General features: G+C 39.1%; 1 protein-coding gene across 8 annotated transcripts in view; it reads left to right on the top strand.

Moving 5' to 3' along the window:
* The window catches only part of pik3c2b (phosphatidylinositol-4-phosphate 3-kinase, catalytic subunit type 2 beta), a 382,245-nt gene that overhangs the window by 216,489 nt on the left and 139,110 nt on the right, over window positions 1-26,646 (top strand). For all 8 annotated transcript variants that reach the window (XM_077501844.1, XM_077501843.1, XM_077501846.1 and 5 more), the window contains one exon: window positions 37-179. In XM_077501844.1, coding sequence (XP_077357970.1) covers window positions 37-179 — 143 coding nt within the window. The remainder of the gene's footprint in view (window positions 1-36; window positions 180-26,646) is intronic.

Below are 26,646 nucleotides of genomic sequence, written 5' to 3'. Positions count from 1 at the left end.
ACCGACCGACCGTGACGAGCTTGTCGCCGGGCGCAGGTGGACTTCCCGTCGTGGGCCTTCGAGGTGCGCTTCAGCACGCCGCCCGCCGCCGACTTCTGCCCTCGCTACGACTTCTCCCGCCTGGACGGCAGCAGCCAGGCGGTGCTGCGGGATGTCCTGCACAAGAAGGCCTTCTTCTGGTGAGCAACACAATTGCACGTGCACCAGCACATGGTTCATTTTATCCGCCATTTTGAAATGACGTCACAGTTTCAGTCCTGTTTCAATCACACTTTTTAGTTTTTATCATAGTTAGTCAACCTCATCCCATTTTTATTTAGTTAATTTTTAATTGACTATAAATCAAACATTTTAGTCTTTATTTTAGTCCAAGAAAACAACATTTTATTCGTCTAGTTTTAGTCAACAAAAAACTGTCAACGTTTCAGTCTAGTTTTAGTCAGGACAATCATTTGGGACAACCCTGGATTTTTTTTGTCAGCAAATTATGTTGAACTAACCTGGTAATAGCCAGATGGAGTCATTTTACAATGCGCATCCTATTGAACTGAACAAAATATAAGCATTCCACATATCGTAGCTCTCCACAGTCTTTTCGTTGGGAAAAGGCGGGCCATTCTGTACAATAATTCGAGCTGATTGGATGATGCGACATTCTACATATTTGTTTTAACTATGGGTGTCAAAATTATCGTGTTACTAACTCGTTAACAAGAAGTGCCTTTAATGGCAATAAATTATTTAACTCTCGATTAACGACCACTTCCTTATTTGGAAAGCCTTTAAGAGAATTCCAGTCGCAAAGCAGCAGAAACGTCCACGTCAAAATGACCCAATAGAAATGCACTGGAGCTACAATACACAATGTTTAAGAGGCAGAATGTTCGAGTGGAGGAGCCATTTGGATGGTGGAGAACTTCCACCACTTCCCTGCTTTGACAGAATGCACTCGGTAGCACCAGTGTTAGCGATTAGCACAGCAGCATAGTTGCTAACTTGCTACAGTTGCCAAGAGGGAGCCAAGAGCGGAATGGATTCCGTCTTGTCACTTGGAGTGACTCCAAGCCACTTGATCTTTTAATGTGAGGTGTATTTTATTCGTCAGCTCCAGAAGGTCTCACATCGTCTTTCACATCAGGTTGTGAAAGTGAAAGTAGTAGCAACATTTTCGCTTCAGAGGGGCGTCACGGCGCATCCGGGAACTTAACAAAATAAAAGTGTTCAAACGTTGTGAAAAGGAGTAACTATAACACAATTTAGCAGTAATAAATTAAATTATACTGCATATATTTGTGGGAACTGGTGTCAAGTTGTCAACTTCCGCTTACCCGCAGGACTTAAATCGGGAAATATGTCCTGATCGACTCTCCAATTAAAGGGTTAGAAATTCCCCTTTTTCCTCACCAGCTCTAAGGCGTCAGCGTGAGGAGACGGGAATTAGATAAGCCGATATATCAAAGTGGATTCACCTAGGTTTGTTCACTGTCTTCTTATCATGAGGCCAATCCGTTTTCATCCACCTATCAATCCTGAGTGAGTAACCACACACACAGAGCCCAGGAAGGATAATCTGAACACCTCACTTAAATTGGCAGCTCCACTTTTCTAAGTTGTTTGCATTTGTTATTGACCTAGTAATTTAATAATCCTTGTTAGGATCATACGGATTTGTTACTTATCAAGCAGGAGTATTTGACTTATTAATACAGATGGAAGCATTGGTTAGAGGTTATTCAAATACATTTACCTTCTTCCAAAAGTCCAATTCTGTTGTCCTTCTTGGAGGAAGAAAAAATAATAATGATGCGGACTTATAAAGGACTTATAAAACGTCCAAAAATAAAAATAAAATCAAAAACAAATAATAAGGACTTATAAAACGTCCAAATATAAAAATAAAATCAAAAACAAATAATAAGGACTTATAAAACGTCCAAAATAAAAATAAAATCAAAACAAATAATAAGGACTTATAAAACGTCCAAAATAAAAATAAAATCAAAACAAATAATAAGGACTTATAAAACGTCCAAAATAAAAATAAAATCAAAACAAATAATGACTTATAAAACGTCCAAATATAAAAATAAAATCAAAAACAAATAATAAGGACTTATAAAACGTCCAAAATAAAAATAAAATCAAAACAAATAATAAGGACTTATAAAACGTCCAAATATAAAAATAATAAAAGTTAAAACAAACCAAACAAACTAATTAAATCACAATTAGTTTTTAAATCATTTTATTTGGACTTATAAAACGTCCGAAAATAAAAAAATAAAAATAAAGTCAAATAAAATAGAGACCAGACAATAAAATGATTAATACGAACATTGTCTTTTAAACAATTTTATTGACAATAATAAGACAACCGATATGAGTAAAAAAAATCACATTGTCTTTTAAACAATTTTATTGACAATAATAAGACAACCAATATTAATCATAACAATCACCTTTAATGATAAAACCTTAAATCAATAAAAATAAAATAAAATAAAATAAAATAAAAACAGGAGATTAAGAATAATATAACCTTTTACAATAAGCTTTCTAAGATTGATTATTTCTCGGAAAAGCTTAAGACCTGATTGACAATAAGATGTTTTTGGCTAAAAATAATTTGAAGATATGAGAGTGTATTAAATGGCCCCTACCCTAACACGCGATTAGTCATTCATATCTTCCTATTATACATCATTATTGCTAAAAGAGTTGTACATTACCAATCATTGAAGATAATTCCATTCACGGCTAGTCCAAGTCCTTCGGGAAAAAAATCGTAAGTCCTCAAACAGGCATAAATCCATCTTCAAAAATACTCTCCATCCAGACCAGATCGCAGGGTAGAAGGGCGTCGATCCCAGCTGGTGACGACTTTTTATCACCTTGGGTCTCGTCACTGACTTCTTCCGGTGAATGTCCTTCCGCCTCCAAAAATATCAAAGCGCACTTGTTGGGACTCATTCTCAGTAATTTTCGAACAGACGAGCCATGAAGATGAGTCATAGATTCTTTACAGCTGAGTCATAATCATATGTCAAAGGTCTTCAGCTCTATTCGACAATAATAAACGTTAGAATCGATAAAATCATATATATATTAATTAAGCAAGCATGAATAACATATATATACATGACATGTTAAATCCCAAATTCTCTCAGGGCCCTAACAGGTTGATTCTAAATTCTGTTACACATCTTGTATGTCATGTTGAGAGAACAGTACATACAGTTGATCTTTTCAATGCAGTTACAGCAATATTATCAGCGATAAAAGACAGTATCGATTATAAATAAAAGAAAAGAAGAAAAAAGAAAGACAGCAAAACTTCATAGTTGGGCTCAATGTGCTGTAAACATTGATCCATAAATCAGGTTAACAATTGTCGAATATAGATTGTGTTGTGTATTTTATTACTTAATTCAGGATATCATTTATTTACACTAATTTATATCTGGCCTTATAAGGAATGTGTGTCCGGGCAATGCTGAGTGGGCGGCTTAGTTGTACAGGTTTGGCGGCATCTAGTGGTTACCTTGAGGAACTACACCCAGAGGCCAAAGAATAATTATCAATCCTTATAGACACCTATTGGTCTCTAACTAAGAATTGAGTCTAGCCCATTAATTTGTTATCTCATTTTACATGATATGGCGTTTCATCTGACTCTACTCAATCTACTCAACTCAACACCCCCGCCTAGAGATCAATGGTGTCTATACCTATCAACCTCGCGAGCCCGTCGTCACCCAGCTGCAACCAGTCACCCTCATCCACCCCCCCCCCCCCCATGTCATCCGACAACGGAGACACCGGGGATTCAGAATGCAAGGTGTCTGACGGAGGGTCAGCAAGAGGAGACCATAGGCCCAGTTCCCTTATCATCAGGGAGGGAGATGACCCCGTCCCACCCCCATCCTCGCCCGGCACACCCTCCAGGTCATCGGTGCTCGATGAAACCGTGGAGGAGGGTGTTCTCGACAGTGGCATAACCTTACCAACTGGAGCATCCCGTCGGGCGGCACTGGGTTCCCCAGGCTCGTCAACCCGGTCCAGGATGGGCGAACTGGGCGTTACTGGTTCGTAGGGCCACTCATCCTCAACCCGACTGGATCCGACCTGTCTCAACGGGGTGGCGGCTACACAAAAGCCAGCCAAGGTGTTGAATGTCAAGCGCCGAGTACCGTCAGGCAGGCGCCATATCATGCGCATTAAAGGGAAAGTTCTCCCAATGAGTTCACCCTCATTGTTAACATGATAATGTACCTTTTTCAGGCGACTTTGAACCAAACCTTCCAACTTACTTGAACCCGCGAGGTCAGCAAAGCCAGGCCACACCCAGGAACCACACTGGATATCAATAAAAAAATCACTGACAAAGTTTAAAAATAGCCCGTCTGGGATGAGCCACATTTCTCTTCGCTCATCCACCGTGGGCAACGAGTAACAACAATGACCGTAATACTCATCCCTCACTACCCAAGCGGATGTAAGGAGGTCATCTCCGCAGAAGACACACTGCGGCTTATCTTGGTCATCCTGTTAAACACATAAAAAAAAAAAAATCGACAATTCTTAGACCCGAGGGAAACCTAAAATATTGCGGCTCCCAATATATACATTCTAATCTTAGTCTAAGTTTCCATCCGCATCTACTCCATCGATGCAGAACACCTCTACTACGGGAGAGCGAGGGTGTGGTCGCTCTTCCGAGTAGCGGAACCTCTTGGCGGGAGAGTAATAAAAAATAAAAAATAAAAATACATAGATCAAAACCCAAAATACTAAAACCAAGTGGTCGACCAGACATAACCAAAGGAGAATTAAAATTATTCCCCACACTATTAATTTAGTTGTTCGCTATATCTGCCACAACAAATAAGAAGTCATATTATTATCCGATATTCCACTTTATTACTCACATTTTGCAGAGCGCCTGGTCTCCCAATGAGGCCTTTCCCCGTAGCATTCTAAGCCATGGTTAGTTGATGTTTACTGTTCCACCAAGAGGTTTCAATGAGAAGTGAGGAACTCAGGGCTAGGGCGTCTTATTTAGGATCGGGTCGATCCCACCCTTTTCTGATGCCCATCCTTACTCCTCAAGAGTTTCCCATTAGTTGGCCCCCCCATTTTTCTGCAGCTCGTTGGCCAATAACTAAATTTTGACCTTATTTGGTAAGGCTTTGTCTTCATAATTTTGGTGGGCAGATAATGCCAAGGTCCCTCTTTTGATAACTGCAACCTCTATAACTGCTGACAGGACAATTCCTGACTCTAGCAGGAACCATACTTTTCCTTCTGATTATATTCATCACTGTGTCCACAATGCAGCCATCTTTCAACAAATTCGTGGCAGGTGCAAGATAGTGATGGCAAAATAAAACCCCCGTAGAACAATAAAGTCCTACTAAAAATGCTTCACACACACATCGGGGCCTCAAGATGATTCATTCTTTTGACTACGCCATCATGTGGACAAAATATATAACATGCTTGGTGCATGCAATAAAATGGTGGGATATATCATGCTTCAAAAACAAAAATATATTTAAAAAATGTTTTACCATAAATTATTCTATATTACTTTGTCTATGTTTACACTTAGACAACAACCAACAAAATATCAAATGGGCTAAAATAAAATCCTTATTCCTTTCTATTTAAAAACAATATGTTTTCCAAAATGTTTGGACTCAAGCGGCTTGTTCATTTTACAAAAATTTTCACCTGCTTAAAACTCTTCTACATGTTACTAATAAAACAGGGATTCTTCGATATAAGATAACAAGTTTATATAAAATTTGGACACATATATTTCTGTGATCCCAAGATTAAAGGGGATTTTCAACTACAGACAAAAATATAAATTTTATATGTTGTCTCCTTTTATCTCATTTTATCATTAAAATCTGTTAAAATAATACCACAATTACAGTGCATTACCTTCTAAGGTGAAATCTGCTCAAAGTGCACCTAACCAAAAAAATCTCTTTCTTGCTAGTTCCATCACAAAAACTCGAATCAAATGCAAAAACAAAAAAAGATATATCACAATAAGGGACCCAAAAAAAATAGTGGGGAATCCATAGCAAACCCAGCTAATCCTTCCCTGAGTCAATCACGTGATACACCTGCTTCATGGGGCTTCAAACGTCACCACGTACGTCATCAATACACTCATTGACACGCCATTTAACCCACTCATAAACCCCCCATCCATCTTCAGGGATTCATCCAAAAAAAAAAACACATCAATAGTGCCAGGGTCATAACTCTTATCAAATCCCAACCAATCAAACCCTATAACTATATCCCCCTTACAAAGGGTCTTCCTAAATGCGTGACCTTCTAAGATCTGCATAACAAAATCAGGGATCATTCTCAATCCTACCATTGGTCAATTTTATCAAAATCACCCTTTGGGGCATTATATAATTCATCGATATAAAAATACGTTGAGCCTACATATGTGCCCAGACCACTTTTAACACATTTATTCCCATAGATTTATTAAAGATTATTTCAATATCTCTATTCCTTGTTCCCATATCCATAAAAAAAAATCATTTAGCCATACCTCATGTTTCACTACTATTTCCTTTTGATCTAATATCTTTCATCAGGGACTCAGGATTCAACTTACATCATCCCTTAGCCTTATCTCAAAATTATAATTCTCTTACCCTCATCTGCATAACAAAACATATGATAGGTCTCAAAACAATATTTCATCATATTCCAATCACAATGACTACTATTCTACGACTGGGCCTTTTCTAACATTAACTTACATCCTGATAGTCACATTATTACTAATTTTCTATAATATTAACACAAGCTTTTCAAGTTTTACCAGCCCAAATAGCTTAAAAAAAAAAAAATTCAGGTGTCCTACCTGATGATGGAGTAGGAGTACCTGGCAGGTAATCAGTGGTCCCGTCGGTCCCTGGCTCCTCGCACCGAAAGGTTATACAGTTCCAACATGGTTCCCATGCCGGGCGAAATTCGATACAAGTGTAATTCCGTGGGGCCGCGGGGTAGGTGAAGTCAGGGGCACCATAGTCTGTCTTCACCCAATATCCACCTGTTGCGTCCGGCAGTCCTGCACAATATTCGCTGAGGTACCAAGCAGGTTCCTCCTTCCCGATCTGGACCCAGTTCTTTCTGATCATTCTTTGTTCTTGCTTCTCCAGACATAACAAAGTAATATTGACTGTAAAGTCGCTTGTTGTGTTATCAACTCGTAGAATCACTGGATGTACACACTTGCTTTTTGATTTTGCAGGATATGTAGTACTTCTTCTCAAAACCTCTAGGGTTTCATTATAATCTGTGATGTTGAAGGTGCGAAGATAGGAATTTATTACTGCTATCTTCTCCCTTCTCCATCCCACCTCACAGGGTTTTTCCTCGACAGCACCGCAGGCTTCCTTCTCCCTTCTCCATTCTTCATAAACATGCTTCACTTCCCCTTTCCAGCACGTCTGGTTGATTACTTTAGTGGTGCCATGTCGTATTTCTACCAGGTCGAGGGGATTAATCGAGGCTGTGCCAGCGATGCTAGATTTTTGACTCATCAAATAATATATCAAAAATATTATCACGACACAAAGTTGGATAGTCGGCAAAACTCTTCCATACCTCCAATTTGGTCTCTGGCGGTCGACACGAATGTTCATGTACACTCTGTCAGCTTCAGGTTGAACTTCAGGTTGTTCATAAACTGTATCCGATGGATCTTCATTCACCGGAGTCTCATAATAATTCTCTGTCCTTCTGCGCTTCGGTTGGTGTGTAATTGTTCCTCCATTGTAGTAGACATGCGGCCCTTCTCCTACCTCTAAGGTCAGAGGGTGAGGCAAGTTCAGAGTCGTAGGTCGAGGTAGGTCATACATCGGGTTTCTGTATCCAGGCGGATTCCATCCTCGTTCTCCCTCCATCCTGTAGCTCCGCTTCATGCTTTCTCCTTTTGATCTTGTCCTCTAAAAACTGTTGAGTTTTAATATCTCCTTAGCTCCTCCTCCCTCTCCTGGGGGTTGGCTTTCATTACCCAATTATCTTATCTTTTTACAAAAATGTATTTTCTTTTAATATAGGCGAGTTTTTTAATTTATTGATAATCAATTTTCCTAGCTTCTTTCCATTTTTTTTTTCTTTTTGACTACTTATCTTCATCATGTTTGGCCCGCAATTCAGCCAATCTTTCTTGCATCTGATTTCGTAAAAACTCTTGATAATCAAACAACAGGGCCGTCGAGGGTCCTGGTGGCTTCTCCTGTTCAAAATTCACGGGGGTTTGGTTGGACCTCTGTATCTTAGCTTCTGCTTCCGCGATTCCTTTTTCCAATTTTCTAATCCTTTATTCCACTTCTCCTCTCAAGGAGGCTTCTTCATGGAAGTGTTGAATTAAAGACACCCAATATGGCCTAAATTGACCAAGATCTCGAAAGAGATTACATAAAATCGGTACTAATCCTTGTAAGATATTCTCTACTAGTTCTTTACTTGTTTCTAACCTGGTTATCCGGTTCTTCAGCTCAGCAATCTCGTCTTCCATCTCCTTCTTGTTGTTGTTTCTCTGAAGATGTGGAAGGCCGTGGACCCTGGCGTCTGTTCCAAAGATGTGACAAAGATATGTTGAGGTTCAGGTGTTCTCTTACCTCATCATCCTCACTGTCTTTGCTCAAGTCAAACTTGAATTTTCTCTCTCCTGGCCCCTCCTTGTCAGGGGAGGCGCTCTCTCCCTTGGCTGGCCCTTCCTTCGATTCTGCCTTTGACCTCACGGCTGGAGTTCCCAATACTTTTCCCATCTCCAGTTATTCCTCCTCCTCCTGGCGGTCAGTTGTTATAGAGCCGTGCCTAAAATCTCGGGTCAAAACTGGTGGAGATACAACATTATTTTCCAACAAAAAACAACTAATCTAACAAACCAGACAGTTCAATTCTGATGTTAAATATTATGTTAAATTATAACCATTAACCATTCTCTAAAAATAAATTTAATAACACAACTTTTCTTTTAAAGATTACAATAACACAAGCCAACTAACAATAAATTTTCCATTTATCTTAAAAAAAAAAAAAAATCTCTGCCACTACAAAACAGACTCCTAATTAAAACACCAACAAGAACCTAACATTTACTTCTTTTTTTTCCCCCAAACAAATAATTTTATCAAATTAACATCATTAACTTTATACTAATATATTTTATGCTTTATCTCAAGCTACACATCCTCTCATTTATCTCCATCGGCCAATAGATCAACAAATCAAAACTTAATGACTTTATCTGGGTTTCTGCTCTGATTAGCTGCCACCCTTCAGCTACCCCAGCTCTTATTCAGTTAACCTTTCCCTATCCTCATCCTACAATGTTGACAATACAATATGCTCTCTCCGTCCCACAAACATTCACAATACTGTGCATCTGTATTCTCTTGCGGGGCTAAATCCCACTGAACATGCACTTTTATTCTAGGTAGGCTCTTTATTCTACAATACCCACATACCTGTATTTCAAATATCTTAGCCGTGCCTACCTCGCTCAAATCCGGCGTAAGCTCGTCCAACCAGCCTTCGTCGGATATCTGTTCCATATTCCACTACAAATTACACAGGTCAAGATAGCTGCTTGCCAACTAAAACCTTCTACTCCATTAACAATATATCCTCTTACTACATTTATCCAAAAATTAAATACCCCTCCAACCCTTATCTCCGCACGATGATAGCTCCTTTCACCATAACAGCTCGACAAAGGCTGTGGCTGCTTCCATTTTTTAATTATTTGTCTTACTCCTTAACTTCAGGCTGGATTAACTGGCATTGGTTTCAGCTGCTTTACCCCTTGGAGTCCCCTTTTTTTTTCCCTCCTTTTTTAATTGCACTATATTTCTATCTAGAACTTCATCACTGATGTCAATTTGGTCATACTTCGCTTTTAATCCCAAATGTCCTGACATCACATTTACAAGCACAATAAAATACTTTTCACCCTTAGTGTCGTTCACCCCCCATGGGGCCTGCTACGTCCATGCAAACTAATGCCCATGGAACATTGCTTTTAATCATCAACCCGTCCACTCGTTGTCCCAAGCATCCTGCCTTATACACAACTCGCAATTTCATATAACTGAACGGATTTTCTTTTCTGGGACCCAAAGTTCCAGTTTCTCCAGCTCCCTCTTTGTGGGCAAGGCCCATACATGGCTAGCACTTCACGTAGGCCTTAATAACCTCCCACACAAACTCATCTGGGACCACTTTTCCTCCTTTGGGAGTATTGTCCCATTTCTCTGCTCCTACAATATTTATAGCCTGCTTTACTTTCTTATTGTAGGAGTGGAGCTATCAATTTCCGAAGCCTTCCCGTGGCCTTTGGGTTCAGGGACGTACTTTAGCTCCTGGCTACTCAGCTCCGTACCCGTGTACGTTGCCTCTACTTCTACCGGGACTACCGCCTTCGGGTTTCCTACCTTTACTCGCAGGCGGATGTCCTCTCTCGAACGGTGGGGTGTGTTATTCCCTTTAGATCGGTTGTACTCCTTCCCGCTTCTCTTCTCCGGGATCTGGATGTCTTCTTGTGTCCATGGACACTCCTGTTCTGCAACCGAAAAAGGCTGCCTCCACTAGAACATTAGCCTAGTGGAAACACCTACCTTCTCTCCTCGGCTCTCAACGACTTCCTTCTAGTGCCAATGGACACTCCTATCGGGAACCGAAAAAGGCTGCCTCCACTAGATCATTAGCCTAGTGGAAACACCTACCCTTTCTCCTTGGTTCTCGACGACTTTCTTCTTGTGCCAATGGACACTCCTGTCGGGGAACCGAAAAAGGCTGCCTCCACTAGATCATTAGCCTAGTGGAAACACCTACCCTTTCTCCTTGGTTCTCGACGACTTTCTTCTTGTGCCAATGGACACTCCTGTCCGGGAACCGAAAACTTAAGTTTTCTCAAAAACACAAGGAGAAAAGGCAGAGGGTGGGGGATCAGGGATAGATTTATAGCGCCAACCTCTGTCAATGCATCCGCTATCCAAGAAAAGGGACTATAAATTGCTCCCGGCACCCCACAATAACCAAGCAAAGAATATGGTAGTTTTGCTAAAAATGGATACTTGAGATGACAAACAAATAAAATGGGCCACCGTGCCCAAGATGGTAAGCCTATATAGCGTAAAGCATAGTTTAACATCACAAGGTTTGAAGAAACTGCCTCTCTCCGAGCAGCCTCTCAACATTAACTCTGTTCAAGCCCTCCTTCTCTTTGTGGACAGGCCTGAACCACCCCTTAACTCAGCCCTCCCCTCAGGAAAGCGCGACGCAGCGCGCTCTGCCAAATACACTAAGCACACTATCAGTACCTTCACAGCTGACCAAAACAGCAGGTTGCTGTTAAAACCCATTCACTTTGAATGGCTTTCCTCACACTCAACCTCTCTTAGAGTGCAAGTCTCCTGGGGGAGCCAGTCACCGTTCCTTTAACACAAAATAATACAATCAACTTCAACTCAAAAATCACACTAGACTTCCACAATTAAAGAAGTTCTTTTCCATGAAACACTATTCATCAGACTTCCACAATTAAAGAAGTTCTTTTCCATGAAACACTATTCATCAAAGAGACTATTTTGTGTTAACTCAGGGTCGTATGACATGACAATTTATCAGCGAGTTCGCTATCAGCTCTAAGCTCTGTGCCCTCCGCTCAGAACCGCAAGCCTCGCTCACTCGGGTTCCTGTTTTGGGCCTCGATCGATCCCGATTTTGACAAAAATTAGTCAATCGAAGCCCCACGTTGGGCGCCACATGTCAACTTCCGCTTACCCGCAGGACTTAAATCGGGAAATATGTCCTGATCGACTCTCCAATTAAAGGGTTAGAAATTCCCCTTTTTCCTCACCAGCTCTAAGGCGTCAGCGTGAGGAGACGGGAATTAGATAAGCCGATATATCAAAGTGGATTCACCTAGGTTTGTTCACTGTCTTCTTATCATGAGGCCAATCCGTTTTCATCCACCTATCAATCCTGAGTGAGTAACCACACACACAGAGCCCAGGAAGGATAATCTGAACACCTCACTTAAATTGGCAGCTCCACTTTTCTAAGTTGTTTGCATTTGTTATTGACCTAGTAATTTAATAATCCTTGTTAGGATCATACGGATTTGTTACTTATCAAGCAGGAGTATTTGACTTATTAATACAGATGGAAGCATTGGTTAGAGGTTATTCAAATACATTTACCTTCTTCCAAAAGTCCAATTCTGTTGTCCTTCTTGGAGGAAGAAAAAATAATAATGATGCGGACTTATAAAATGTCCAAAAAAAAAAACAATAAAATCAAAGACAAATAATAAGGACTGAAAAAACGTCCAAAAATAAAAATAAAATCAAAAACAAATAATAAGGACTTATAAAACGTCCAAATATAAAAATAAAATCAAAAACAAATAATAAGGACTTATAAAACGTCCAAAATAAAAATAAAATCAAAACAAATAATAAGGACTTATAAAACGTCCAAAATAAAAATAAAATCAAAACAAATAATGACTTATAAAACATCCAAATATAAAAATCAAATCAAAAACAAATAATAAGGACTTATAAAACGTCCAAAATAAAAATAAAATCAAAAACAAATAATAAGGACTTATAAAACGTCCAAAATAAAAATAAAATTAAAACAAATAATAAGGACTTATAAAACGTCCAAATATAAAAATAAAATCAAAAACAAATAATAAGGACTTATAAAACGTCCAAAATAAAAATAAAATCAAAACAAATAATAAGGACTTATAAAACGTCCAAATATAAAAATAATAAAAGTTAAAACAAACCAAACAAACTAATTAAATCACAATTAGTTTTTAAATCATTTTATTTGGACTTATAAAACGTCCGAAAATAAAAAAAATAAAAATAAAGTCAAATAAAATAGAGACCAGACAATAAAATGATTAATATGAACATTGTCTTTTAAACAATTTTATTGACAATAATAAGACAACCGATATGAGTAAAAAAAATCACAACATTGTCTTTTAAACAATTTTATTGACAATAATAAGACAACCAATATTAATCATAACAATCACCTTTAATGATAAAACCTTAAATCAATAAAAATAAAATAAAATAAAATAAAATAAAAACAGGAGATTAAGAATAATATAACCTTTTACAATAAGCTTTCTAAGATTGATCATTTCTCGGAAAAGCTTAAGACCTGATTGACAATAAGATGTTTTTGGCTAAAAATAATTTGAAGATATGAGAGTGTATTAAATGGCCCCTACCCTAACACGCGATTAGTCATTCATATCTTCCTATTATACATCATTATTGCTAAAAGAGTTGTACATTACCAATCATTGAAGATAATTCCATTCACGGCTAGTCCAAGTCCTTCGGGAAAAAAATCGTAAGTCCTCAAACAGGCATAAATCCATCTTCAAAAATACTCTCCATCCAGACCAGATCGCAGGGTAGAAGGGCGTCGATCCCAGCTGGTGACGACTTTTTATCACCTTGGGTCTCGTCACTGACTTCTTCCGGTGAATGTCCTTCCGCCTCCAAAAATATCAAAGCGCACTTGTTGGGACTCATTCTCAGTAATTTTCCACAGACGAGCCATGAAGATGAGTCATAGATTCTTTACAGCTGAGTCATAATCATATGTCAAAGGTCTTCAGCTCTATTCGACAATAATAAACGTTAGAATCGATAAAATCATATATATATTAATTAAGCAAGCATGAATAACATATATATACATGAAATGTTAAATCCCAAATTCTCTCAGGGCCCTAACAGGTTGATTCTAAATTCTGTTACACATCTTGTATGTCATGTTGAGAGAACAGTACATACAGTTGATCTTTTCAATGCAGTTACAGCAATATTATCAGCGATAAAAGACAGTATCGATTATAAATAAAAGAAAAGAAGAAAAAAGAAAGACAGCAAAACTTCATAGTTGGGCTCAATGTGCTGTAAACATTGATCCATAAATCAGGTTAACAATTGTCGAATATAGATTGTGTTGTGTATTTTATTACTTAATTCAGGATATCATTTATTTACACTAATTTATATCTGGCCTTATAAGGAATGTGTGTCCGGGCAATGCTGAGTGGGCGGCTTAGTTGTACAGGTTTGGCGGCATCTAGTGGTTACCTTGAGGAACTACACCCAGAGGCCAAAGAATAATTATCAATCCTTATAGACACCTATTGGTCTCTAACTAAGAATTGAGTCTAGCCCATTAATTTGTTATCTCATTTTACATGATATGGCGTTTCATCTGACTCTACTCAATCTACTCAACTCAACAAAGTTGTATTTTACAATTTCAAAATGTGCAGAAGATCGCAAGTTACTTCTTGTTTAAAATTTGATAGCTCTTATTATGAAAAGTACACATCGATCGCTTCTGGTTCGTATGCAGTAAAAAATCGTTATTTTACAATGCACATCCTATTAAACTTAAAATAAACGCATTCAGCGTACACTAACACAATTTTGCAGTAATAAATAACAATTCATATATTTCTGGGAACTAGGTTGTATTTTACTGTTTTAAAAATGTGCATAATTTCTAGTGCTGTCAAACGATTAAAATTTTGAATCTGATTAATCACACTTTTTAATTTTGATTAATCACGATTAATCATCTAAATTACTTGCGTAATATAAAATATAAAATATCGTAATATTTTGACATTAACACATTTTATTATCTGAATGTCATTTGCAAACATTGATTAAATGCATGTACGCAATTGCATGCATGTGCGTATTGCTCAAAACATAACGGCATCATATCAATTGGGTGCAATTCAGCAATTATATTGCAAAGAATGTGCTAAATACTGATGAAAACTTGGTCACAACATCATATCAACTGGGTGCAATTCAGCAATTATTAATTAAATGCAAATGACTTTTGTTTAATCGAAAGTCCCGTCAGGGTTTTTGTTAAGCAAAATTTACCACCGAGCACACCAACTGGAGTCACCCCGCTCATTTTGGAACAACAGGCGTTGGAAATGCCATGCATTGACCTCATCACTGACCTGCGCAGCCTTCAATGTAACCATCCGCGGTTACGTTCAAGGCTCAAGTGCGCTTGAAAAAAATAGTGCGATTAATCTGCGTTAATATGTGATTAATTAAACACTAGGAGTCCCCATGGCTTAAAAAAAAAAAAAAAAAAAACCTGCCTGACAGGTGAACTCACACCTCTGGTGAATACAATTGCCCCCCTTTCATTTGTAAATGCTGCCATCAGCGAGAGTATAGCATCAGTCATCGAAATTTGCATGCACGTCGAGTTTGCATAATGGCTTAGCTTGCTGTGAGATCTGCTGCATGCATTGGGGGGGTTGGGTGTGACCTAGAGGCAGCAAAGGAATTTACAAACTCAACTCAACTCAAACATAACATACTGTTTGATCGATTATTTTGTACTTTTTTTTTGTACTTTTCATTCTGTGAATTTTCCGTGAAAATTTGATTCCTTCATTCATTCATTCATCATCAATAAATGTCAAAAAGTAAAGAAACAAACTGTGTTGATGATTTCATCTAAGTTATTCAGTGACATTGCATGATTCATTCAAAGGTTACAAGTTACAGTGTTCGTTTTCCGCTGAAGTTAGGTTACAAAAAAAATGAAACTGCGAAGTCGTTATTTTTGTTTTACATTTATGATAAATGTTTGAAGGCTCTAAAACCCCCCACCACACAGTTTATGCACTTTTCTCAATCGAGGCATTTGCATTTTGTCACATTTCGCTCCTTTCAACATTATCAATGTTCAAACCTTCATAATTTTTTAGAAAACAGGCTGTGAAAAAAAACAAAAAAACACACAAACTCAAACCGTGAAAAATATTTGATTCCTTCATTCATCATCAATAAATGGCAAAAAGAAAAGAAACAAACTGTGTTGATGATTTCATCTACGTTATTCAGTGACAATGCATGATTCATTCAAAGGCAAAAGTTACATTGTTCCCTCGTTTTCCGCTCGGGTTAGGTTACAAAAAATACACGCAAAAAATGAATAAAAAATTTAAAAAAATGCATGCAAACTTGCACTAAAAAAAAATCTGCGATACAGTGAGGCCACAAAAAGTGAACCGTGTTATAGTGAGGGAACACTGTACTTCCAAATGAATTGTTCAACATTCAACAAGGAAACGGTGAGTAATTCTGAACAAAATTAATTGTAGCATCCCTTCATCCATGTTGGGTTTGTTTGTTAGCCCCTGCGTCGGCGCTCGCTTCCTGGTTACGGCACAGTTGCATGCTCTGCCCCAAACACAACGTCTCTCTGTGATTGGTTTGAACCACCAGTTGTTCGGAACGGCGGTTATTTGCGGGAGCGGTACAAGATGTATTCTCCGGAGTTTGTGAACTCACAAATACCGCGAGAATTCATCTTATTAGAGAGCAAGGTTAATATTGAACATTTCAGATCTAAAATTATTTTGCATCAAATTTTCCATCATCTTTTTGATGACAAATAACTTCATGCACACACAATTACAGTATATGAACAAGTGGCTACTTACAGGGTTATTATAGTTTGGGAATTTTTCATTTGAGTTAGTTTTGATATTGTTAGGGCCCGAGCAGCGACCGCTGCGAGGTCCCTATTGTTCCTGAAGGAATTCTTATTAGGGCCCGAGCAGCGGCGGCACCGGCGGCGGTGCCGCTGCGAGGCCCTATTGTTTTTGTAGGAATTCTTCTTATTAGGGCCCGAGCAGTGGCGGCGGCGGTGCCGCTGCGAGGCCCTATTGTTTTTGAAGGAATTCTTCTTATTATTATTATTAGGGCCCGAGCAGCGGCGGCGGCGGTGCCGCTGCGAGGCCCTATTGTTTTTGTAGGAATTCTTCTTCTTCTTCTTATTATTATTATTATTAGGGCCCGAGCAGCGGCGGCGGCGGTGCCGCTGCGAGGCCCTATTGTTTTTGTAGGAATTCTTATTATTATTAGGGCCCGAGCAGCGGCGGCGGCGGTGCCGCTGCGAGGCCCTATTGTTTTTGTAGGAATTCTTATTATTATTAGGGCCCGAGCAGCGACCGCTGCGAGGCCCCTATTGTTCCTGAAGGAATTCTTATTATTAGGGCCCGAGCAGCGACCGCTGCGAGGTCCCTATTGTTCCTGAAGGAATTCTTATTATTAGGGCCCGAGCAGCGGCGGCACCGGCGGCGGTGCCGCTGCGAGGCCCTATTGTTTTTGTAGGAATTATTCTTATTAGGGCCCGAGCAGCGACCGCTGCGAGGTCCCTATTGTTCCTGAAGGAATTCTTATTAGGGCCCGAGCAGCGACCGCTGCGAGGTCCCTATTGTTTTTGTAAAAATTATTATTATTATTAGGGCCCGAGCAGCTACCGCTGCGAGGTCCCTATTGTTTTTCGATCGGATTATTATTATTATTATTATTATTATTCTTCTTTTTCTCCGTAAACGATCACGATTTTGGGTACCTAAACATTTACGAAAACTCACCAAACTTTGCACACTCCTCAGGCCCGGCGAAAAATTTGATATTATGAAGTCGTCATAACAACGCGACTCTATAGCGCCCCCTAGCATAGAAAAATAAAAACCAAGCCCGGCATGTTTGAGCTAGAGCAACGAAAATTGGCAGGCACGTGTAGCACCCCGAGACGCACAAAAAAGTCTATTGGGACCATGTAGCTAAAATGTACAGGAAGTGAGCTATGAATTTTTTAATGTCCAATTTTGGCCTATTTTGGCACATTCACTGTGGTCATGCTTTTTCCCCCTTTGCAAACATTTTTCATCCAATTGACTTCAAACTTGGCATTTATCATCTCAAGACCTGAGAGAACAACTGGGGAAAAAATCTTGCCTTTTCGAAATACTATATGACGGGGGCGGGGCATCAAATATTGCCTTTAAAATGTCATTTGTCCAGAAAGAGCAAATGCTTAATAACTCCCATGTTCAAGCTCCAAAAAATCTCAAACTTATCAGGCAACTTAATAGTCACGGCCTGAAAACATCTATATGATAAAATTCAGTTATCCATGTAGCGCCACCTAGTGGTAACAATAATTGTCAGACTTTACGTTTTTAGCTACTGTGCTGAGCTCGTTGAAGGGATCCAGTTGAAAATTGGTCAGAAAAGCCTTAAGATGTTGATCATGCCCCACACCGAATATTGTAACTTTTCGCCAAAGGGCGTGGCCGCTACGGTGCCGCAAAGTCTGAAGATTTCTCGTGACAACAAAAGCTGCATTAACTTGACCGAGATGATGCTATCTTCTCAAAATTGTACACAATTGATGAGAGTCCAGCTCTAAAGACATCTACTAACTTACATTTCATCTAACTGATAGCGCCACCTAGTGGCAATTTTTTTTCTTACGAATTTTCTTCTACGTTTTTCTCCAAACACGTTAACTGGACCTACCTCATATTTGCTCAGATGAGGGTTTCGGCCTTCATGATGTCACAACACGAAGTTTGTGAGTTTTCGCGAGTCGCTGTGGGCGTGGCTAAGCGCTGTTCGCCAAGAAAACAACGCCAATTTTGAGGGCCTAAACTGGCACAGAAACACACGAAACTTGGCACACACAGCTGGCCTGGCAAAATGAGCAATTTTTTATCGCCGATTGTGCTATTTTTACAAAAATGACTCAATAGCGCCCCCTAGAAATCTTTAACGAAACAGCCCCAGTTGTACGTTTAAGCAAGAACGACGAATATTTTTAGGTGTATGAGGGAGCCCAAGACCTACAAAAAAGTCTCTTGTACCCATATGCTAAAATGAACAGGAAGTGAGCTACGAATTTTTGAATGTCCCATTTTTGACGATTTTTGCACATTCACAGGGGGCAGACTTTTGCCCACTTCTCCTACACGTTTCATCCGACTGAGTTAAGACTTGGCCTGGACCATGTCAAAACCTGAGCCAACGACAGGGGGAAAAACTTTTCAAAATACGATATGATGAGGGCGGGGCATCAAAATTTGTGTTTCGCAATGAAAAAGGATATGCTTGATAACTCCCCGGTACATGCTCCAAAAAATCCCAAACTTGACATGTATGTTTATCGTCAAGGCCTGAAGTTATCTCTATGACAACATTCAGTTATATATGCAGCGCCACCTAGCCCTTGAGGCATAAAAAAAAAATACCCCACATACGGTATTTTGTACAAAAAATGTAAACTCATTCTAAGTGTGATAACTAAGTCATTTATGAATATTCTTTTAGTTTCCACCACTCAAAATGTTCACTGGCATCAGACTTATCCAAACATATATATATTTTTATTTATTTTTGATAGCCTTTATGGACATTAAAAGCAATATCGTGAATGAAGGATATGCTTAATAACTCCACGGTACATGCTCCAAAAAAAATCCCACACTTGACATGTATGCTTATAATCAAGGCCTGAAGGTATCTCTATGACAACATTCAGTTATAAATACAGCGCCACCTAGCCCTTGAGGCATTTATATATATATATATATATATATATATATATATATATATATATATATATATATATATATATATATATATATATATATATATAAACCCACATACGGTGTTTTGTACAAAAAATGTACACTCATTCTAAGTGTGATAACTAAGTCATTTATGAATATTCTTTTAGTTTCCACCACTCAAATTGTTCACTGGCTTCACACCGATCCAAACGTATGTACGTTTCCATTTTGTTTTATTCATTTTTGATTGCCCCTTTGGACAATAAAAGTAACATTGTGCAATGAGTACAACGAGCGATGATGTGTATATACACTTTTACAAAAAATACCAATCAGGGCAACTCATTGCCTAAAAATAAAAAAGGACGCTGATTTTTGCAGGTCTTAACAACCACCAAAACCCGTTGAGCTTGACACACACTGGCAAAAAAAAATATTCTACATGTAAACGTTTATTATGCAATTTTCAAAGAAATTTTGCTTCCAATATGCCAGTAGCCCAACGTGCAAGGACCACAACGTGGCCCGGGCTGCGAGGGCCCTTTATAGCTGCTCGCAGCTCTAGTTATTATTAGGGCCCGAGCAGCGACCGCTGCGAGGTCCCTATTGTTTTTGTAAAAATTATTATTATTATTATTATTATTAGGGCCCGAGCAGCGACCGCTGCGAGGTCCCTATTGTTTTTGTAAAAATTATTATTATTATTATTATTATTAGGGCCCGAGCAGCGACCGCTGCGAGGTCCCTCTTGTTTTTGTAAGAAGTATTATTCTTCTTCTTTATTCTCCGCAAACGATCGCATTTTTGAGGACCTAAACATTTGCGAAAACTCACCAAACTTTGCAATCTCTTCGGGCCCGGCGAAAAATTTTATATTATGTTGTTGTCATAACAACGCAACTCTATAGCGCCCCCTAGCGTAGAAAAATAAAGACCAATCCCGGCCCGTTTGACCTAGAGCTACGAAAATTGGCAGGCACGTGTAGCACCCCGAGATGCACAAAAAAGTCAGTGGAAGCCATTTCCTAAAATGTACAGGAAGTGAGCTATGAATTTTTGAATGTCCAATTTTGGCCCATTTTGGCACATTCACTGTGGTCATACTTTTTCCCCCTTTGCAAACAGTTTTAATCCGATTGACTTCAAACTTGGCATGTATCATCTCAAGACCCGAGACAACAACTGGGCAAAATATCTTGACTTTTCGGAACACTATATGACGGGGGCGGGGCATCAAATATTGCCTTTAAAATTTCATTTGTCCAGAAAGACAAAATACTGAATAACTCCCATGTGCAAGCTCCAAAAAATCTCAAACTTCTCATGCAACTTAATACTCAAGGCCTGAAAACATCTATATGATAAAATTCTGTTCTATATGTAGCGCCACCTAGTGGTGACATTAAATGTCGTACTTTATGTTTTTAGCTACTGTGCCAAGCTCGTTGAAGGGATCCAATTAAAAATTGGTCAGAAAAGTCTTAACATGTTGATCATGCCCCACACCGAATATTGTAACTTTTCGCCAAAGGGCGTGGCCGCTACGGTGCCGCAAAGTCTGAAGATTCTTCGTGACAATAAAAGCTGCATTAACTTGACCCAGATGATCCTATCTTCTCAAAATTTCACAAAATTGATGACAGTCCAGCCCTTAACTCATCTACAAACTTAGATTTCATCTTACTGATAGCGCCACCTACTGGCGATTTTTTTTCTTAGGATTTTTCTTCAACGTTTTTTTCCAACCACGTTAACTGGACCTACCTCATATTTGCACAGATGAGGGTTTCCGCCTTCATGATGTCACAACATGAAGTTTGTGAGTTTTCGTGAATCGTTGTGGGCGTGGCTAAGTGCTGTTCGCCAAGAAAACAACGCCGGTTTTGAGGGTCTAAACATGCACAGAAACTCATGAAACTTGGCGCACACATCCGGCCTGGCAAAATGAGCAATATTTTATCGTAGAATGTTCTATTTTTCAAAAAATGACTCAATAGCGCCCCCTAGAAATTTTTAACGAAGCAGCCCCGCTTGTACGTTTAAGCAAGATCTTTGGAAATTTTTAGGTGTATGAGGGACCAAAAGACCTACAAAAAAGTCTCTTGAACCCATATGCTAAAATGAATAGGAAGTGAGCTACGAATTTTTGAATGTCCCATATTTTAAGATTTTAGCACATTTACAGGGGCATACTTTTGCCCACTTCTCCTACACGTTTCATCCGACTGACTTCAGACTTGACCTGGACCATGTCAAGACCTGAGCCAACGACAGGGGGAAAAAATTTGACTTTTCAAAATACTATATGATGAGGGCGGGGCATCAAAATTTGTGTTTCGCACTGAAAAAGGATATGCTTAATAACTCCCCGCTACATGCTCCAAAAAATCCCAGACTTGACATGTATGCTCATAGTCAAGGCCTGAAGCTATTTCTATGACAACATTCAGTTATATATGTAGCGCCACCTAGCCCTTGAGGCATGAAAAAAAAATACCCCACTTACGGTATTTTTACAAAAATTGTAAACTCATTCTAAGTGTGATAACTAAGTTATTTATGAATATTCTTTTACTTTCCACCATTCAAAATGTTCACTGGCATCAGACCTATCCAAACATACGTATTTTTTTATTTAGTTTTATTTATTTTTGATAGCCTCTATAAACAATAACAGCAACATTGTGCAATGAGTACGAGCGATGATGTGTATATATACTTTTACAAAAAATACAAATCAGGGCAAATCATTCCCTAAAAATAAAAAAGTACACTGATTTTTTCAGATCTTAACATTCATCAAAACCCATTGAGCTTGACAAACTCATCACACCTGGAAAAAGAAAAAATCCACATGTAAAGGTTTATTATGCCATTTTCAAAGAAACTCTGCTCCCAATGTGCCAGTACCCCAACGTGCCAGTTCCCCAACGTGCAAGTACCCCAACGTGGCCCGGGCTGCGAGGGCCCTTTATAGCTGCTTGCAGCTCTAGTTATTCTTCTTCTTCTTCTTCTTCTTCTTCTTCTTCTTCTTCTTTATTCTCCGCAAACGATCCCGATTTTGGGTACCTAAACATTCACGAAAACTCACCGAACTTTGCACACTCCTCAGGCCCGGCGAAAAATTTGATATTATGAAGTCGTCATAACAACGCGACTCTATAGCGCCCCCTAGCATAGAAAAATAAAAGCCAAGCCCGGCACGTTTGAGCTGGAGCAACGAAAATTGGCAGGCACGTGTAGCACCCCGAGTTGCACAAAAAAAGTCTATTGGGACCATGTAGCTAAAATGTACAGGAAATGAGCAATGAATTTTTTAATGTCCAATTTTGGCCTATTTTGGCACATTCACTGTGGTCATGCTTTTTCCCCCTCTGCAAACATTTTTCATCCAATTAACTTCAAACTTGGCATTTATCATCTCAAGACGTGAGAGAACAACTGGGCAAAAAGTCTTGCCTTTTCGAAATACTATATGATGGGGGCGGGGCATCAAATATTGCCTTTAAAATTTCATTTGTCCAGAAAGAGCAAATGCTTAATAACTCCCATGTTCCAGCTCCAAAAAATCTCAAACTTCTCAGGCAATGTAATAGTCACGGCCTGAAAACATCTATATGATAAAATTCAGTTATACATATAGCGCCATAGTGGTAACAATAAATGTCATACTTTACGTTTTTAGCTACTGCGCTGAGCTCGTTGAAGGGATCCAGTTGAAAATTGGTCAGAAAAGCCTTAAGATGTTGATCATGCCCCACACCGAATATTGTAACTTTTCGCCAAAGGGCGTGGCCGCTATGGTGCCGCAAAGTCTAAAGATTTTTCGTGACAATAAAAGCTGCATTAACTTGACCGAGATGATCCTATCTTCTCAAAATTTCACACATTTGATGAGAGTCCAGCCCTAAAGACATCTATGAACTTATATTTAATCTTACTGATAGCGCCACCCAGTGGCGATTTTTTTTCTTAGGATTTTTCTTCAACATTTTTTTCCAACCACGTTAACTGGACATGAAGTTTGTGAGTTTTCGTGAATCGTTGTGGGCGTGGCTAAGCGCTGTTCGCCAAGAAAACAACGCCGGTTTTGAGGGTCTAAACATGCACAGAAACTCATGAAACTTGGCGCACACATCCGGCCTGGCAAAATGAGCAATATTTTATCGTAGAATGTTCTATTTTTCAAAAAATGACTCAATAGCGCCCCCTAGAAATTTTTAACGAAGCAGCCCCGCTTGTACGTTTAAGCAAGATCTTTGGAAATTTTTAGGTGTATGAGGGAGCCCAAGACCTACAAAAAAGTCTCTTGGACCCATATGCTAAAATGAACAGGAAGTGAGCTACGAATTTTTGAATGTCCCATTTTTGACGATTTTTGCACATTCACAGGGGGCAGACTTTTGCCCACTTCTCCTACACGTTTCATCTGACTGAGTTAAGACTTGACCTGGACCATGTCAAGACCTGAGCCAACGACAGGGGGAAAAATCTTGACTTTTCGAAATACTATATGATGAAGGCGGGGCATCAAAATTTGTGTTTCGCAATGAAAAAGGATATGCTTAATAACTCCCCGGTACATGCTCCAAAAAATCCCAAACTTGACATGTATGTTTATCGTCAAGGCCTGAAGCTATCTCTATGACAACATTCAGTTATATATGCAGCGTCACCTAGCCCTTGAGGCATAAAAAAATAATACCCCACATACGGTATTTTGTACAAAAAATGTAAACTCATTCTAAGTGTGATAACTAAGTCATTTATGAATATTCTTTTAGTTTCCACCACTCAAAATGTTCACTGGCATCAGACTTATCCAAACATATATATATTTTTATTTATTTTTGATAGCCTCTGTCGACATTAAAAGCAATATCGTGAATGAAGTATATGCATAATAACTCCACGGTACATGCTCCAAAAAAAATCCCACACTTGACATGTATGCTTATAATCAAGGCCTGAAGGTATCTCTATGACAACATTCAGTTATAAATACAGCGCCACCTAGCCCTTGAGGCATAAAAAAACAACAACCCACATACGGTATTTTGTACAAAAAATGTAAACTCATTCTAAGTGTGATAACTCAGTCATTTATGAATATTCTTTTAGTTTCCACCACTCAAATTGTTCACTGGCTTCACACCGATCCAAACGTATGTACGTTTCCATTTTGTTTTATTCATTTTTGATTGCCCCTTTGGACAATAAAAGTAACATTGTGCAATGAGTACAACAAGCGATGATGTGTATATAGACTTTTACAAAAAATACCAATCAGGGCAACTCATTGCCTAAAAATAAAAAAGGACGCTGATTTTTGCAGGTCTTAATAATCACCAAAACCTGTTGAGCTTGACTCACTGGCAAAAAAAATATTCTACATGTAAACGTTTATTGTGCCATTTTCAAATAAATTTTGCTTCCAATATGCCAGTACCCCAACGTGCCAGTACCCTAACGTGCAAGTACCCCAACGTGCAAGGACCCCAACGTGGCCCGGGCTGCGAGGGCCCTTTATAGCTGCTCGCAGCTGTAGTTATTAGGGCCCGAGCAGCTACCGCTGCGAGGTCCCTATTGTTTTTGTAAAAATTATTATTATTATTAGGGCCCGAGCAGCGACCGCTGCGAGGTCCCTATTGTTTTTGTAAAAATTATTATTATTATTATTATTATTATTATTCTTCTTCTTCTTTATTCTCCGCAAACGATCGCGATTTTGGGTACCTAAACATTCACGAAAACTCACCGAACTTTGCACACTCCTCAGGCCCGGCGAAAAATTTGATATTATTAAGTCGTCATAACAATGCGACTCGATAGCGCCCCCTAGCGTAGAAAATTAAAAACCAAGCCCGGCACGTTTGAGCTAGAGCAACAAAAATTGGCAGGCACGTGTAGCACCCCGAGACGCACAAAAAAGTCTATTGGGACCATGTAGCTAAAATGTACAGGAAGTGAGCTATGAATTTTTTTATGTCCAATTTTGGCCTATTTTGGCACATTCACTGTGGTCATGCTTTTTCCCCCTTTGCAAACATTTTTCATCCAATTGACTTCAAACTTGGCATTTATCATCTCAAGACCTGAGAGAAAAACTGGGCAAAACATCTTGCCTTTTTGAAATACTATATGACGGGGGCGGGGCATCAAATATTGCCTTTAAAATTTCATTTGTCCAGAAAGAGCAAATGCTTAATAACTCCCATGTTCAAGCTCCAAAAAATCTCAAACTTCTCAGGCAACGTAATAGTCACGGCCTGAAAACATCTATATGATAAAATTCAGTTATACATATAGCGCCACCTAGTGGTTACAATAAATGTCATACTTTACGTTTTTAGCTACTGTGCTGAGCTTGTTGAAGGGATCCATTTGAAAATTGGTCAGAAAAGGCTTAAGATGTTGATCATGCCCCACACCGAATATTGTAACTTTTCGCCAAAGGGCGTGGCCGCTACGGTGACGCAAAGTCTGAAGATTTTTCGTGAAAATAAAAGCTGCATTAACTTGACCGAGATGATCCTATCTTCCCAAAATTTCACACATTTGATGAGAGTCCAGCCCTAAAGACATCTACTGACTTATATTTCATCTAACTGATAGCGCCACCTAGTGGCAATTTTTTTTATTACGAATTTTCTTCTACGTTTTTCTCCAAACACGTTAACTGGACCTACCTCATATTTGCTCAGATGAGGGTTTCGGCCTTCATGATGTCACAACACGAAGTTTGTGAGTTTTCGCGAATTGCTGTGGGTGTGGCTAAGCGCTGTTCGCCAAGAAAACAACGCCAGTTTTGAGGGTCTAAACATGCACAGAAACTCCTGAAACTTGGCACACACATCTGGCCTGGTAAAATGAGCAATATTTTATTGTTGATTGTGCTATTTTTACAAAAATGACTCAATAGCGCCCCCTTGAAATTTTTAACGAAGCAGCCCCGGTTGTACGTTTAAGCAAGAACGCCGAATATTTTTAAGTGTATGAGGGAGCCCAAGACCTACAAAAAAGTCTCTTGTACCCATATGCTAAAATGAACAGGAAGTGAGCTACGAATTTTTGAATGTCCCATTTTTGACGATTTTTGCACATTCACAGGGGGCAGACTTTTGCCCACTTCT

Source organism: Festucalex cinctus, chromosome 17 (assembly GCF_051991245.1).
Source record: "Festucalex cinctus isolate MCC-2025b chromosome 17, RoL_Fcin_1.0, whole genome shotgun sequence".
NCBI classification, from domain to species: Eukaryota; Metazoa; Chordata; class Actinopteri; order Syngnathiformes; family Syngnathidae; genus Festucalex; species Festucalex cinctus.
The sequence above is the reverse complement of the archived record's forward strand: the minus strand, read 5'-3'. Positions and strand labels throughout refer to the sequence as shown.